Source organism: Siniperca chuatsi, linkage group LG7, assembly GCF_020085105.1.
Source record: "Siniperca chuatsi isolate FFG_IHB_CAS linkage group LG7, ASM2008510v1, whole genome shotgun sequence".
Taxonomy (NCBI): Eukaryota; Metazoa; Chordata; class Actinopteri; order Centrarchiformes; family Sinipercidae; genus Siniperca; species Siniperca chuatsi.
The window spans coordinates 19,212,673-19,227,327 of record NC_058048.1 but is presented as its reverse complement, the minus strand read 5'-3'; the positions used below and the strand labels follow the sequence as shown (position 1 = coordinate 19,227,327).

At 42.5% G+C, this 14,655-nt stretch overlaps 3 protein-coding genes across 8 annotated transcripts in view; 2 read left to right on the top strand and 1 right to left on the bottom strand.

Annotated features, from left to right (window-relative positions):
* Positions 1-101: 101 nt before the first annotated feature.
* lg7h19orf54 (linkage group 7 C19orf54 homolog) lies at positions 102-4,418 on the bottom strand. Of its 5 annotated transcripts, none has more exons than XM_044204090.1 (8): positions 3,991-4,418; positions 3,512-3,623; positions 3,355-3,478; positions 2,794-2,862; positions 2,439-2,563; positions 2,015-2,177; positions 1,836-1,933; positions 102-1,287 (listed from the first exon to the last, which is right to left on the bottom strand). In XM_044204090.1, exons 1-8 carry the CDS (start codon positions 4,159-4,161, stop codon positions 956-958), a joined length of 1,194 nt encoding a protein of 397 aa, XP_044060025.1. In that variant the 5' UTR covers positions 4,162-4,418; the 3' UTR covers positions 102-955. The 5 variants fall into 5 exon arrangements, with proteins under 5 accessions (XP_044060025.1, XP_044060028.1, XP_044060024.1 ...); XM_044204093.1 differs by having other exon boundaries at positions 3,932-4,073; XM_044204089.1 differs by having other exon boundaries at positions 3,355-3,623.
* Positions 4,419-4,554: 136 nt separating this feature from the next.
* On the top strand, positions 4,555-7,377 carry snrpa (small nuclear ribonucleoprotein polypeptide A). Of its 2 annotated transcripts, none has more exons than XM_044204098.1 (7): positions 4,555-4,634; positions 4,957-5,037; positions 5,164-5,336; positions 5,491-5,667; positions 6,251-6,427; positions 6,559-6,647; positions 6,734-7,377. In XM_044204098.1, the coding sequence occupies exons 2-7, from the start codon at positions 4,965-4,967 to the stop codon at positions 6,891-6,893; spliced, it is 849 nt and encodes a 282-aa protein (XP_044060033.1). In that variant the 5' UTR covers positions 4,555-4,634; positions 4,957-4,964; the 3' UTR covers positions 6,894-7,377. The 2 variants fall into 2 exon arrangements, with proteins under 2 accessions (XP_044060033.1, XP_044060034.1); XM_044204099.1 differs by lacking the exon at positions 4,555-4,634 and adding an exon at positions 4,746-4,781.
* A 4,045-nt stretch (positions 7,378-11,422) lies between these two features.
* The window catches only part of LOC122879661 (protein jagged-1b), a 50,168-nt gene continuing 46,935 nt past the window's right edge, over positions 11,423-14,655 (top strand). The window contains exon 1 of the mRNA XM_044204079.1: positions 11,423-12,465. Coding sequence (XP_044060014.1) covers positions 12,307-12,465 — 159 coding nt within the window. The 5' untranslated portion in view covers positions 11,423-12,306. The remainder of the gene's footprint in view (positions 12,466-14,655) is intronic.

The following is a 14,655-nucleotide window of genomic DNA, read 5'->3' as shown; positions in this document are numbered from 1 at the left end:
GTAAATCTCAAACCTACACTGACTTCAGTGTTTGAATATTTCTTTTACTGGATATCCCAAAACACTTACAGGTAGGCAGTGAATAGTAAGATGACAAAATATAAAATCAAGAATTGAAACAATTTATTGTATAAATATATTCCATCCAGGCAGTGGTGTATTAAGCACCAGGAGGTGGTGAAGATTCATCACACTGTAAAAATAAAATTCTCTGATGGATCTAGGGATCATTCTGTATTGCAATCAGGGTGGGAAATTAGCATCAGCCAAATGCTGGTAAAATAGTGGCTGGCAGATTTCAGACAGTAATTTGAACATTTATCTGTCAGTGGCTGGTAGATGTTCACATTTTAAAAAGTTAATTTCCCACCCTGATTGCAATATCACTGTATACTGTGATGATGGCATATTTTCAGTAAATTCATTTGGGAACTGGTTAAAGATAAAAAAAAAAAAATGTTCATATCGATGCAACAACACTGTAAATCCAATATTTCTGATCATGCAGTCCTACGCACTAACTTGCCCACAACACTGCTTGCAAAGGCCTAATAAAAGTAGAAATATTAAAAGGGACAGCTACCCCAGTATAGCAGAATATGTGGGCACTTAATACATTTATACCACCTCATATTGTCACATCAGTTACCCCTAACAGGATCCACAATCACCCAACATCAGAACTGTACCACATATAGTATCATTATTGTTATGTGAGAATTCCCAACACTTTGAAGCCCTTTTGGATTAATTCAAAAAGTCATGCAGACAATCAGATTGTTCTACAACCCACAGCTGTAAAAACCCCTGGTTTAAATGGGTTAAACTGTGGTATCAATCACATTGCACCATGAGAGTTCACTGTGATGCCTCTCAACAGATCAGAGTTTGACCCAGACACTGCACCATGTATCTGTCGTCGTCCACACAGCTGGGTCCTGCATCTCGCTCATTACTACTTCCCTGTCCTTGTGTAGAGTAGCACCGCCTGTCCAGCCAGCCCGGCTTTCACCCCTCCTTGAGGAACCACATACTGGGTCCCGTCATTAGCCCTCTGAGGGTCCATCATCCTCAGCTGCTCGTTGCTCTGAGCTACGCTCTCCAAACTCCACAGCTGGTAGCGCAGGCTCTTACCCTGCTTAGCCAGGACATAAACCTCTTCGACTGCTGTGCTACCGACAGGACAGGGATAGCTGCTGTCAGTGGCGAGGTAGAGCCAGGGAAGAGTGGGATCGGGTTGAGTGTGCACTTTGCTCACGCTCCCCTGGTCCAAACCGAGGAGAACACCTGGAACAAATACATATGGTAACTGTGAGGCATGTTGAGGTTTTTTTTTTAAGAGAGCCAAGAGGTGTTTCATACAGCAAGATTACCAGTTAAACCAGGAGGTTTAAATAAGTCTGAACTAAGTTACCATGGAAACTTATCCCTCCAGACTAGCCTGGTCCTGGTCAGACTAGTTTTCAGGCTTAGCGTCACCTCCGGCTTAACCGGTGCTACAATCAATCTGCCATACTGAAACACGGTGTTTTCTCCAAAGTTCCTCTTTACTGCTGCACTGTGAACACGAGTCAGTTTCCTGTACATGTAAAATTCATGTCACATATTGACCTAGGATGGCAATAAAGCTGATTCTGATTATTTTTAGTGAACTGGTGTGAGCTGTGCTTCATGTCTCAGATCTGTGTTTTCCCAAAATAAACCAGACTTGACTTAGTCTGCTCACCTTAGCTCCAAAACAGCTTTATGAAACAAATTGATCCTGGTTCAGTTTAAGTTAATTCAAGACATGCTTTCTGCAACGCCCCTCCGGTGAGTGCGCTATCCAGTCTTACCTGAGGCGACTGCCCAGTGTGCCCTGTGGCCGCTACGCTGGCATGGCTCATGGTTGTAGTCCTCATCATAACTGTACATACTGTCAAGGAAGTTTGTCCTGTAATCGTGAACCTTTCTTTTATGACATGTTAAAAAAATTAAATAAAAAACACAAAAAGAAACTTTTCCTTCAGAATACCCCGCATGGCAGTTGTGTTTGGGTCTAGGATACGGGATGAGAACAGGCTGTCCCCCCCACAGGTGTGTGATGATAGTTGCAGCATTGTTACCACTTAAACCCCCTGACAGTAGTTCTGCCTCACAGCCACAAAGCTCTTCTGCCAGCAGGGCCATGTTGTCAGCTGACAAAATAAAAATCTTAATGAGAACATAAAGAAACTACCACAAACTCAACACAGTGTGAAATTGCATTTTAGTTGCTTGTGAAACATAGAGTGAATTACTATTAAAAAAAACCATTTTATTAGCAATGTCATTATTTGCACTTCTGGCGACACTCAGTGATGTCAAGGTAAGTATTTTGCCTTTGGGAGGATTCAGTGCTTTGCATGCTGTCAGAAACAAAATAGACTGGCCCAAAACAGTTTAGACAGTTTTGTTACCTGAAAACATTTCACCCTGTGCTGTGTATCCCCTGCTCAGTGCTGTCTGAACAATAGTTTCCATGTCAATACTCAGCTGTGGCTGTCGAAGGTGAGCAGACATCCACAAAGCCACAAGACCACACCTAAAAGGTAAATGAATAACACACTCGCAGTCACACCCTGGCAAATATGTCATGTTTAATCACTTAAACATAAAAGCATTTAGGTCAGACTAATAACACAAAAGCCCCATTGTACATACAACAGTTGTGGTAACCGTTTTATTTGTGTTACATAAGTACTTTCTCAATCAAATGTAGATCGAGGTGTTACTTGACAAGTATTAGACTGACACCATAGTTTACTGACTTACTGAGGACCATCTTGGATGAGGGAGGGCACGTATGTGTTAACCAGTATCCACTGCAGGTCCTTCCTAAAACTGAAGCACAAAAAACCCCACACCACGTAACATAAATACACATTATTCCATTACAACCCAATTCAGCAGCCCTGCAATAGGCCTTTTTCAAGGAAGACATCTTTACACATAACAGTAGGAAAAGCAGAGGTGTAAATAATAAATTAATGATAGCTGACTTTTATTTAGCTGCTTTGTTTTCAGGGTCCTGGACACTTTAATAGAACAGAGCCATCATTATTGTTATTAGCAACTAAGTGCTTTTCCTGTTGTGACAAGACAATGTCTGCAGTGAAAAAGACCCATAAATCCTTTGTTTGTGAGGCTTATAATTTTCAGTTTTTGTTCACTTTGTGTCAGAGAGATGTTGATTCAACTCTATGTGAATGTTTGAGGCTGTATTAGTGTTGATTCAGGATTACATTATCATATATTGAGAGGTGTTTCCAATATTCTGTCGACCTTATGTATGTAAATGGGCTAAAAAGTTGGTCTTCTCATTACAAATCTCACCTGCTCTCCCTCTGACTGAGCAGTACGAGGGCCTCTGTGTGGTTCCCCTCTACAGGACTCCTGCTACTGGCTATAGTCTGATACAGCTTCTTCTTGGGTGCTGAGGCTGGAGGAGGTGGTGGACCTGGAGCAGGTGGTGGTGGTGGTGGTGGTGGACCTGGAGCAGGTGGTGGTGGTGGTGGTGGTGGACCTGGAGCAGGTGGTGGTGGTGGTGGTTGTGACAGAGGGCACTCCACTGACATCTTTTCTGAGCTCCTTTTGGATGAACCCTGACAGATGTGGTAGCTTGGTTGGTATTTTGTTCATCTTTGTAAAGGGTCAAGTTACAGCAGCAACTGATAATTTCCAATACACTCGATAAACATTAACTCATGCAAACTACACGCCCACCTCTCACCTTATCCTACCTCTTACAACTTAGCTAGTAAGTTAACTCTGTTGTCTACAAGCAAGGCGAAAAAATAATTATCTTATCTCGGTGTTGAATGCTATTTGGGTGGAAGCCGAAATGAAACAATCTTCACCTGCTAACAGTTATTGCTTATAAAAAGTAATTAACTTGTCATATTTCACATACCAGATCCTACACCCACTTTTCAGACTAGCACAGCTAGCTAACAGCGCCGAATGTTTTACCCATTTTTGGCAGTAGCTTCTTCTTCTTCTTCTTCTTCTTCTTCTTCTTCTTTCTTCTTCTTCTTCTTTCTTCTTCTTCTTCTTCTTCTTCTTCTTCTTCTTTCTTCGAGGCTTGACTGAGCTCCTTCTTCTTCGTATTGTCGGGTCACACACTAACGGTAAAGGGGTCATACCGCCCTCTACTGCTTATACTGACTTTAAAGTATAAATAGACTCATTGCATACTAGTGTGGGATCAAGGCACTAAATCATCTAAATATTGTCTGCACAGTTAATTCATATGTGTCCGAGTAACTACTACCTATCTTAGAGGCAAAAAGACGATTAAAAATGGCAATAAAATGGCGCTAAACTAATGTGAACTGGAACAAGTGTTACACCACATTCTGTGACCTGAGCTATCACAATTTGTCACTCGCTCTGTATCTATGGGGTAAAAAAAATATATCAAAATTCGTGGTCCTATCTAAATACTATGGTGGCAAAATGTTTGGTAACCGCAGCTATCAAATTACAGAAAGTATGATAAAAACGTTAGCAGTGGTAACAGAATTTAGTACCGGAAACGGCTTCTGTGTCGTTTCTTAACGCGAGAACAGAGCACGGGATTTGTGAAGGCTGGGGTTTTCATTCATCATTCCGAGGTGAGTATTCCTTCCACATCGAGCTGAACAGTTAGATCACTTTTTTAAGTTATCAAGACCTTTTTCCAACCCATTCTTTGATTTAGGTGCTATATTGACGTTTTTGTGACAATGAGAGAAATCGGGCGTAAGCAATAGACTGATAAAGTAAGCTAAACAATGTTAGCTATAGCTAGTAGTTAGCTTAAGGGCTAACGTTCACCCCACGTTATTCAAGTTGGACGGTCGTTTGCTAACGCTAGCTAGCTGCTTAGCGGTTAATCAGGAACTGTGTGGCTAACTGATTTAAGAGGAATATATTTAAACAATTCTCCAACCACAGGTTAGAAGATGGCCACTCCGGATGTACGGCTCAATCATACAATCTACATCAACAACTTGAATGAGAAAATCAAGAAAGATGGTAAGTTTGTCCTCACCTTCTAGCCTTCAGTTTCTGGCTTCAGTTACCGTTGAATATTTACACACAGCGCACAAAGGGTCTCTTGAATCAAATTAATGGTTTCTTTGATTGTTCGTGTTTCTACAGAGTTGAAAAAGTCGCTGTACGCCATCTTCTCACAGTTCGGACAGATTTTGGACATCTTGGTCGCACGAAACCTGAAGATGAAGGGTCAGGCCTTTGTTATTTTCAAAGAGATTAACAGCGCTTCCAATGCTCTGAGATCCATGCAGGGATTTCCTTTTTACGACAAACCCATGGTAGGTTAATCACACAGTGAATACAAGATCACAGAGAAGCTTTGCAGAGAATAAAATATGCCAAACAAACAATTATGATATAACAACTTCTGCAACATATAAACTGTTGCCTCTGAAAGACATGGTGGTCTCACTAATGTGTCTCTTCCTACAGCGTATCCAGTATTCCAAGCAGGACTCAGACATCATAGCTAAAATGAAGGGGACTTATGTGGAGCGTGACCGTAAAAAAGAGAAGAAGAAGGTCAAAGGAGCTGATGCAGCGGGGGCTAAGAAGGGTGTACCGGGAGCTGCTGCACCCATGGTTGCTGGGGTACCTGCTGCCATGCCAGTAAGTGGGGAAATGGGTGTTTTTTTTATTGGTAATCAGTTGGTAGAATTAATTTTAGAAACCGAATTTGGCTACTTAGGCTACTGTGACAGTTTCTGTAACACAAATGTAGCTGAGTATCAAGTATTCACAAATGACCCTGAGTATAAATGTGGATAGAGTAGCAAACTATTGTTACTTCCAGGTTACTGGATGAAGATGGCTTTTTCCAGAAAATTGGGACTGAAACCAAGATTCTGTATTTTCCCACCTTTTGCTGTTGGAAAATTCTTGTCTCATTTGTTTCATCTTTTGGCAAAAGTATGTGTTTCCAGGCAAAGGTGCAGTGTACTTTGGACCAAAAACATTAAACTTACATTGTAAGAGCGAATAATAAGTAAAATAGTAAAGGTAAAAAAGGCAAAAGTGTGTTCACTCAAATCACAGATAGGATAGAAAACACTTAAGACGGTAGCATACATGCTCCCCACATTCGGGTGGAGATCATTGATGGCGTTTGGAGGGGCAAATAGAGGAATTGGTTGGTGGGAAAATGTTGTCACAACTACTGACATGCTTATCACTATCGTACGTCACTCTTTAGGGAATGCCTCCTATGAGCCAGGCTCCCCGTATGATGCACATGCCAGGCCAGCCGCCTTATATGCCCCCTCCTGGCATGATGCCTCCCCCGGGGATGGCACCTGGTCAGATGCCCCCTGGTGCCATGCCTCCTGGCCAGATGATGCCCGGACAGATGCCTGGACAAATGCCCCAGCAGGTAGTGCCTTCTGACAGAGCACATTTAAAAAAAAAATATATATATATATATATATATATATAAAAATAATGTTATCATTTTGTCCTGGTGGTTCTGTTCTGACCTCTTCTGACCTTTCTTCATCCTCACAGATTGCAGAGAATCCTCCCAATCACATCCTCTTCCTCACCAACCTGCCAGAGGAGACAAACGAACTCATGCTCTCCATGCTCTTCAACCAGTCAGTAACGACTCCTTTTCTGCATTGCATCTTTGTATTTGTCCATTTGTTGAATGCTGAACCTGACTGCACTGTTATGTATTCAGGTTCCCCGGGTTCAAGGAGGTGCGTCTGGTCCCTGGTCGCCACGACATCGCCTTTGTGGAGTTTGACAATGAAGTGCAGGCCGGTGCTGCACGAGACGCACTACAAGGCTTTAAGATCACACAAGCAAATGCTATGAAGATCTCATTTGCTAAGAAATAACACCTCAAGACCGTTTCTTCTTACACGCTCACACACACAGGTCTTTTTAAAAAATATACAGCAGTGACCCGAACTAAAACATTTTTAGAATTTGACATTTGCTGATCAGTACAGCACGGACGGTGTTGTTTTTTTTTTGTTTTTTTTTTCTCCTCGGGATTACATGTAAGTATACATACATTTTTTGCATCAAGTTGCTGTGTTTTGTCGTGCCACACTGACAGAACTCATGACATAAAGTAATGGTCAGGTAAATTTATGGAGGAGTTCTGCATCCCTGATACAAATTCCACAAAGGTCACAGCTGGTTTATCTTTTTTTTTTTTTTAGCTTTATACTCAAACCCATGAGCAACTTGATGTGTATTCTGTTTGTTAGATGTTTTTTTACTGTTTGTCATAAAGCATTGCACCCAGTGTCTGGTCTGCCAGACATTGTACCTGGAGCTTTTTCTTTTTATAATTAAAACTTCTTTGAGATGGTGCTCTGCCTCACTTCCTCATTTCTTTTTCATGTTACAGTGGGAGTTCGTTTTAGGCCAATAGATGGTGCTATAAACCTTCTTGCTTCTACTCCTGACATTGAGGTGTGTTGCACAGGGGTAGGTGGGTAAAAGGACGGATGGGTTTAACACCCCAAATAGTAAATTGTGTTTTGAGCAACCCAGCTGTTAACAAGATCTTCTGCTTCTTCCCTGATGTCATGAATTTAGCTGAAACTTTAAATATTCAGTGATAATCTGTTAATGTAGGGGTGATAAATCTCACCTTTAACACATCTTCAACCACAGAGTTTGGAGAAAGGACTTGTGTAACTTTTTCTTGGAACATGAAACCGCGAACTCTCAGTCTTCTGTAGGACAAAGCTGATTATCAGAATTATTGTCTTTATTAGTCAGCAGTGGAGCGTGAAAGGAAATGTAGGGAGTTTGAGAAGGTCATCGATGTCAAGCAACACAACACAAGTTCTTGGCTGGACTCAGTCTCGGGATGCTGCTGTTACGTGGTACGCACATCAGACTGCTGACTGCCCACATTCTCTACAAAATTAATATTTTCTAGAAAATTTGATTCTTTGACTTCAGAAAAAATAAAATTTTCCATTAGTCCTGCATTTATCAGAGAATAGCCCAACTCTTAGCGCTTTGTTCAAAGCATTCTGGGCCTCCATACAAATCCTCATATCCTTCCTGCTTGTAAAGTAAACCAATTGGAGTCTCATTCAATTTATGCTTTAAAGTACAAAGTACATGCCCCAGCAAACCATTTTATCTGTATTTGGCCTTTGTGCTCTGCCCGATTGTAATAAACCAGAGACAGATTTGTTTTTTGTTTTGTAAATCAATTTGATTACATCATTTACTGGCTGCTCTTGAGCCGTCATGCTTTGCCCTTTTTTTTTGTATCGTAGCATTTCCTTCATCTGTCTCTGTTTTAAGGCTCAATGGCTTTTTACTCTCTAAGAGTGATTCAGAAACCAGAGAACTAAAACTTTCTCGTGCCATTGGGTTGTAAATGCTGGAACTGTGTGACTGACACTAAGTTAGATGTCAGTGTCATAATGATTTAATTCTAAATGTATTCATTCAGCCCTGGGTGCACACCTGCAGCGTTAGTGCTGCTGTGTGTACAAACACTACAGTATTAGACAAAATCAGTCTCTGTGGTTTCTTGCTTTGTGTGTTGTTCTTGTGAATCATGTTCATTTGACACAGAGATCATTAGAGCAAAAGGAAATAGGTGTCTGTTTTACACTGATGTTTTATGACAGCGTTGTGACCAGTGGGGAAGGAGTACTCAGATCCTTTACTTTGGTAATTACCAAAAGTGCAGTATTCAAAATTGTAGCCTATTTAAGTAAAAGTATTATCAGTCAAATTTAGTATCAAAAGTATTGATTATGCAGGCAGAATGACCCATGCAAGTGCATATGCATATTAATGCATATTTACTGAAACATTAATATACAAGCAGCATTTTAATGTTATATCAATTGAGGTGGAGTGAATTTAAGCTAAATCTAGGGTAATTATATTTACTGTATAACAAATATACATGATGTGTATAGCAAATTGTAATTTATATGCTAATTTATATTAAGTAACTAGTAATTAAAGCTGTCAGATAAATGTAGTGAAGTAAAAAGAACAGTAGGCCTGTTTTGTAGCATACAATTTAAATAGTCGAGTAAAGCACAAGTACCTCAGTTATTATGTTGTCGGCCTCCTTTTATAAGGACTGTGTGTGAGTAATCTGTGTTTAAACAAATATCTGTTGAATGCAAATGGTTCGAATTTTTCACATGTTCACAATTGTCTGGAGTTTGCCAATTAGTAAATGCCTGCTGTATGTGTTTGCAGCACATCCTCAGAGGCCCCTCTCAGGCTTCACATCTAGGTTTGCAGAATAATTGCATCCCAACGAGGACCACCACCGCCTCTCAAAGGCTGGATTCATGATTGTAGGGGCGGAGTGATGTGTGAATTAGGCCTGAAAAGCTTAATTTAAACTTGCGCCCAGCACACACAGGGCCTCCCTGTTGTGGACTTAAACTGTGCCCTGAGTAATTGTCTTCAGGTCAGCTCAACATTGTACGTAGAAACGCACATTCTTGTGTAGTTTCCCAAGCCTTTCCACACTCCCTTATTTTGTCTTGAGAAAGCGCTGACCTTAGCCACCAGGGCGCCATGTGTCTGTGTGTGAGAGAGAGTGTCGCATGCTCTTGGCAACATGCCTAGTGCCTTCCCATTCGCCAACATAGTGATCTCTCAGTTGCAGGGACTGAAAGGCAACTTCTACTTATCCGGTGTGTTATGCGAAGGAGTCCGTGACGGTGTCACTTCAGACTGAGATTTAAAAATCATCCCCAAGACGATATCAGCTTGTGACGGTGCATATCTTTTACAAATATTATTCACATTTCTAGCCAGTGGGTCAGTCATCATACAATATACTCATGCTGCTGTATGGTTAAACATAGTGCAAACCCTCTGAACTTTGTTTTCAATTCAAGAGGGGACTCAAGATACCAGATATCTGAAATGTGGGGAAATAGAGTATAGGCATAAAATTATGAGCATGACATGTAAAATATCTGATAGAATGGTGCAGCCATAAAAAACACGATTGAATAGTTAACAGTTTTCAGAATCAGAAATGCTTTATTGATCTTTTGTAAGCTTCAGTGAACAAGCTGATACAAAAGATGGGATATTGTCAGAATAAAGTGATTTAACAAGCTACTTATGGGGGGGACTTTATGTGAAGGAGTTCTTAAAAGATTGTTCTTTAAAGATTGTGCCTGTATTTGACAGTTTACAGTAGACATAGACAGAAAACGGGGGGGGGGACTAAAGTTCCCAGCCAGAATCAAACCTGGGACACAGCATTAACATGGTATGTTTCTTAGACCAGGAGCAGAACTGTTGTTGAACAAATAGGAAAACCTGCTTGTAGGTGTGTCACTGACTGTATAGATGATCAATAAGTCGTGCATCGTGTATTTCTGCCCGAAAGGACACACGTGACCATTAGATGGTGCCAAATACACAACTCACAAGACTTCCGTTCAGGTAACGAGACCCACAGAGTGAAGAGGTTGCGGGTTTTTGGTGACTCTTCCTCAGGTGAGCCACACACAGCAGCCTCTGAGCAGACCCAGTGATGCGTGCGCGTTTCCGGATGGTTGGTTAGAATTCAGTGCATGTTTGGAGGTCACTGCTCCGCTATGCAAATCAACCCACTGCTGCTCAAGAGCCCTCTGTTCTGCTCCGGGGTCACTGCGGAGTGCCAGCCCGCGGAAACACCAGCGGTTGTCAGGGAAGCTCTTGAGCAACAAGCCCGTGATAGACCTTGAGATAGAGGAGGAGGAGGAGGAGGAGGGGGAAAGGGCAGAATCTCATTAGATTTCCTCCGATGAAGAAGGTACATTGTGTGAAGGTCTTGGATCCAACAAGACGAGCACTGGAAGACAGATGTGGAAAATATGCCATGTGACCGGTGCTAATACTCAAAAGATGCCTATACACCCTACAATTCTCTTTTATATTTATGCGCTCACCCGGCTGCAGCCGGCGTCATCATTATAGCAGCGGGATGTGCGCGCAGTATACAGGCCGGCAGCCGCCGGAACAAGTTTATCATAAATGAGGGTATGACAATCACATATCATTATAAATCAGTCTGCGGGTGACTTATAGGTGCGTTTAGGCACCTGTGCCGCCACGTGTACCCTGACCATGCACGCAATAGCTCATCACCTTTAGGAGAAAAGACTTTCCAAAGTTACTGCAGGCAACCAATGTTGTGTTTGTTTCCAAGCTTTTTTTATGTAAATATATGTTCTATTTGTGAAAAACTCCAATGTCATCATGCGTAGCATGAGCGGTATTTTAATTATGGAGGGCTTCAGCTTCAAACGCCTATAGAAACGTTCCCATTTCAGAGGCCACCCGAGCAAAACTGTGAAAAACTAAGTTAATTGGCGCGGCGGAGCTTTGAAGTGAGCCGGGGACAGCAGAGGCCTGAAACTGGAGGAAAGGAACCGGCGAGGCGCTACAAAAGGTAGAGAGGAGCACTGAAACGCATTCAGAGTAATCTCATGCGTAAATGTGACATTATTAAAAAAAAAAAAAAGAAGAAAGTTGTGGGTCGGTCAACAGGTTGCTCAAAGTGTATAGAGAGGGAGAGAGAAAGGGATGAGAGCGTTGGTGCGCGCTGGGAACCATCCGGATCAGCGCTGGAAGACGGATATTCCCTGCCTCAGGACACACCCTCCATGCTCGCTCTCTCTCTCCCTCTCTCTCACATTGTTTCCCACACTGACTCAGTCGCCGCCGGGCTTCGTATCGGGTTAACAAATGACCAACCAGCCGCTTGGATGAGAAGAGCGCAAAGTGAAATCATTCCGCTGGAGAGACGCAACTTCGGCGGCTGCTTTCGCCAACACACTCATCACGAAACAGGATTTTAGGGTTTGTTTGTTTTTTTTGCGTGGATCAGGCTTGAAGAGAGAGAGTGTCAGCTAACTGGCATGAGAGTTCAAGTCAAGTGAGACGGCAGATTGGACCTTTAAAGCCTCTTAACGCAGGTGGTGGGAGGAATACAGCGCGAGGGGAGTGTGTTTATGGGCCGTGTGTTTGTGTGCATGTGTCATTCCCAGTGGAAATCCACCCTGGACACAGCGGCACGGGGGTGATCAGGTGTGTGGGTGGGTGGGGGATAAATCCAAGCGGAGGCAGAGGTAGTTATGGTTTCTCTGGACTGGACGCGATGAAGTGGCTGTGCGGGAGTTTCAGGGTTTAAGACCGGAGAGGAGGAGAGCTGGGCGGACGGACGGACGCAGGGAGGGAGGAGGAGGGGGACATCAGCACCGCCAAAGCGCACAACACGGTCCCCAAACCCTTGACGCAGGGATGGAGAGCACAAGAGCGCACAGGGTAACTCGGCTCGACCCCAGAAACGGGAGCGGAAAGATCACCGGATCACCAGACATGAGGAGTGACCGACACCGGGGACACCTCCACCTGCAGCGGACTGTGATTTTTCTCGTCGCGCTCACAATACAACCGCAGGTAAGCCACCGATTAAGTGCTATTTCGGGCGGCATTCACTTAAACCCCCCGAAGCTGACTTTTAACTGTGGTTTAGCCTGTATTTCTTATCACAGCTGCGTGAAGCCAGTAATGGTGTCCACACGCACTGTCCCTTCCCTCTTTGTGCTGCCCTCATTCTGCTCCTACATGGCGCTCAGCCCACCTGTTGTTTCAGCCCGTTGGTGTCTGTTATCCCAAGCAACAGAGAACTAATGTAATCCTGTTTTAGACGCATGCAAATATCACAGCAAAAATATGTGAGAGAATATTATAGCAAAAATCAATTTTTTTTTCGCATTATAAAGAAGTCAGTGTTTATTATGCTGCTGTTTGTGTACCAAGCAAAGAGTATAATGAGGCGGATAACATACAAATCAAGCATAATAATAGCTTACAGCTGCTGCACATTAATTATTTTTGGGATTTCAGTAGGAAATTAAACCTAAATTCTTTTTGAGGGACTGTGATTGCTCCTCAATGAAATAATGAAGGGTAAATAACACCTTAATTACGCACCACACACCCTCTGTTCAAGTCCCTCGGTATTCACTGGTTAATAAAGGTGTAATTGCAATTGCATTTCTCTGCATCTCCATCTTTAGCACGGTTGCCTGCTGGTGTATTGTCTATTTACTTTTTTTTTTACATTATTTGCAATTCTTAGCCACTTTCTGACTGTTTTCTATCTCATCCGTCTTCATACCTCATGTTTGCAAGGATGCAGACTTTCTTTTGTGTGGTATAGTGCTTTATAGGTGACAGCAGAGCTCTATAGTCACTGCGATAACTTGTATAAATGATTCTGACAAGCTGCTTACAGCGTTATGGGCATTACTTTGGCAGCATGGAAAGCTTTGGATTTTATGCCAACAAAATATTGGACATAATGGTGAAAAACCACAAAATATCTTTCCCTTTTCTGCCCTGTGAGCTGTCAAGCAGCTGCTGGCCTGATCAGGATGCCTGTGATGTGTGACAGGACCCAGCAAGAACAGGCCCAGAGGTGCTCCAGAGTGTGCATGTGTGCAGGTGTGTGTGTGTGTGTGTACTTGTACTTGCTACATAGTGAGGACTGAAACACGTTTTTTTACCTACAGAGTGAGGACATTTTTGGAAAGTGAGGACATTTTGGCCGGCCCTCACAACTTCAAAGGGCTGGTTAAGGCTAGGTTTTAAGGGTTAGGTTAGAATTAGGTTATGGTTAGGGTGGGGGTTAGGGTTGGGCATTTAGTTGTGATGGTTAAGGTTAGGGGTAATTAGGTAATGCATTATGTCAATGACGGCCCTCACAAAGATACAAGGACGTGTGTGTGTGATTGTGTTTTTCTAAACACTGAGCTCACATCCAACATCTGTGTCTTGGGTGTGTGTGGAGCCCGGGGCCACAGCCGAATAAACTTGAGTGTGAATGTTGAACGTTCGGGCAGCTCTTCGTGTCTCTCTCTGCACCTCTGCAACCCCTTCACAGCTGAAGAACAGCACACTCCACTCCCTCCATTCTCTGCACTGCACTGCAGTGAGAAACACACACTCTGCTGCCGCTGGTGACTATTATTAATGCAGAAAACATGTTCATGAGGACAAATCCAGACCTGCTCAGAATAGAGCGGTTCACAGTGAAGCTTATTGACTGTCCAGTGGTCTCTGCATGTTGTCTGTTGTCACCCTGCAGTATAGTGTGAGCCTTGGGAATACTGTTAACAATGTGATTTTCAGCTTTGCAAAATCTTTTTCAGTTTGCCAGATTCAAAAGGAAAAATTTAAGCTGGATTTAAAAAATGTGATTGGTTTACACTTAATCATCAGATTTCTCAGCATAAACCGTGTGCATGTATTTAGTCTTAATGAGCAAATTATTTGAATGCTGAAGAGAATCAATTATTTGGTCTTTAAATTGTCAGAAAATAATTAGAAATGCTGACACAAGTTCCCAGCGCCAAAGGTGGCTTCTATAAAATGCTTGTTTTGTCTGAACAACAATTCTAAACCCCAATATATTCAGTTTACTATCATATAAAACAAGAAAAAACAGAAAGTCTTCACATTTGAGAGGCTGGAACCAGGCTGAACAATTACGATTAATCGATTATCAAAATTGTTGGGCATTAATTTTATGCTGATTAACTGACTAATTGTTTCGGCTCTACAATGGCATTCAGAGTGCCCCAA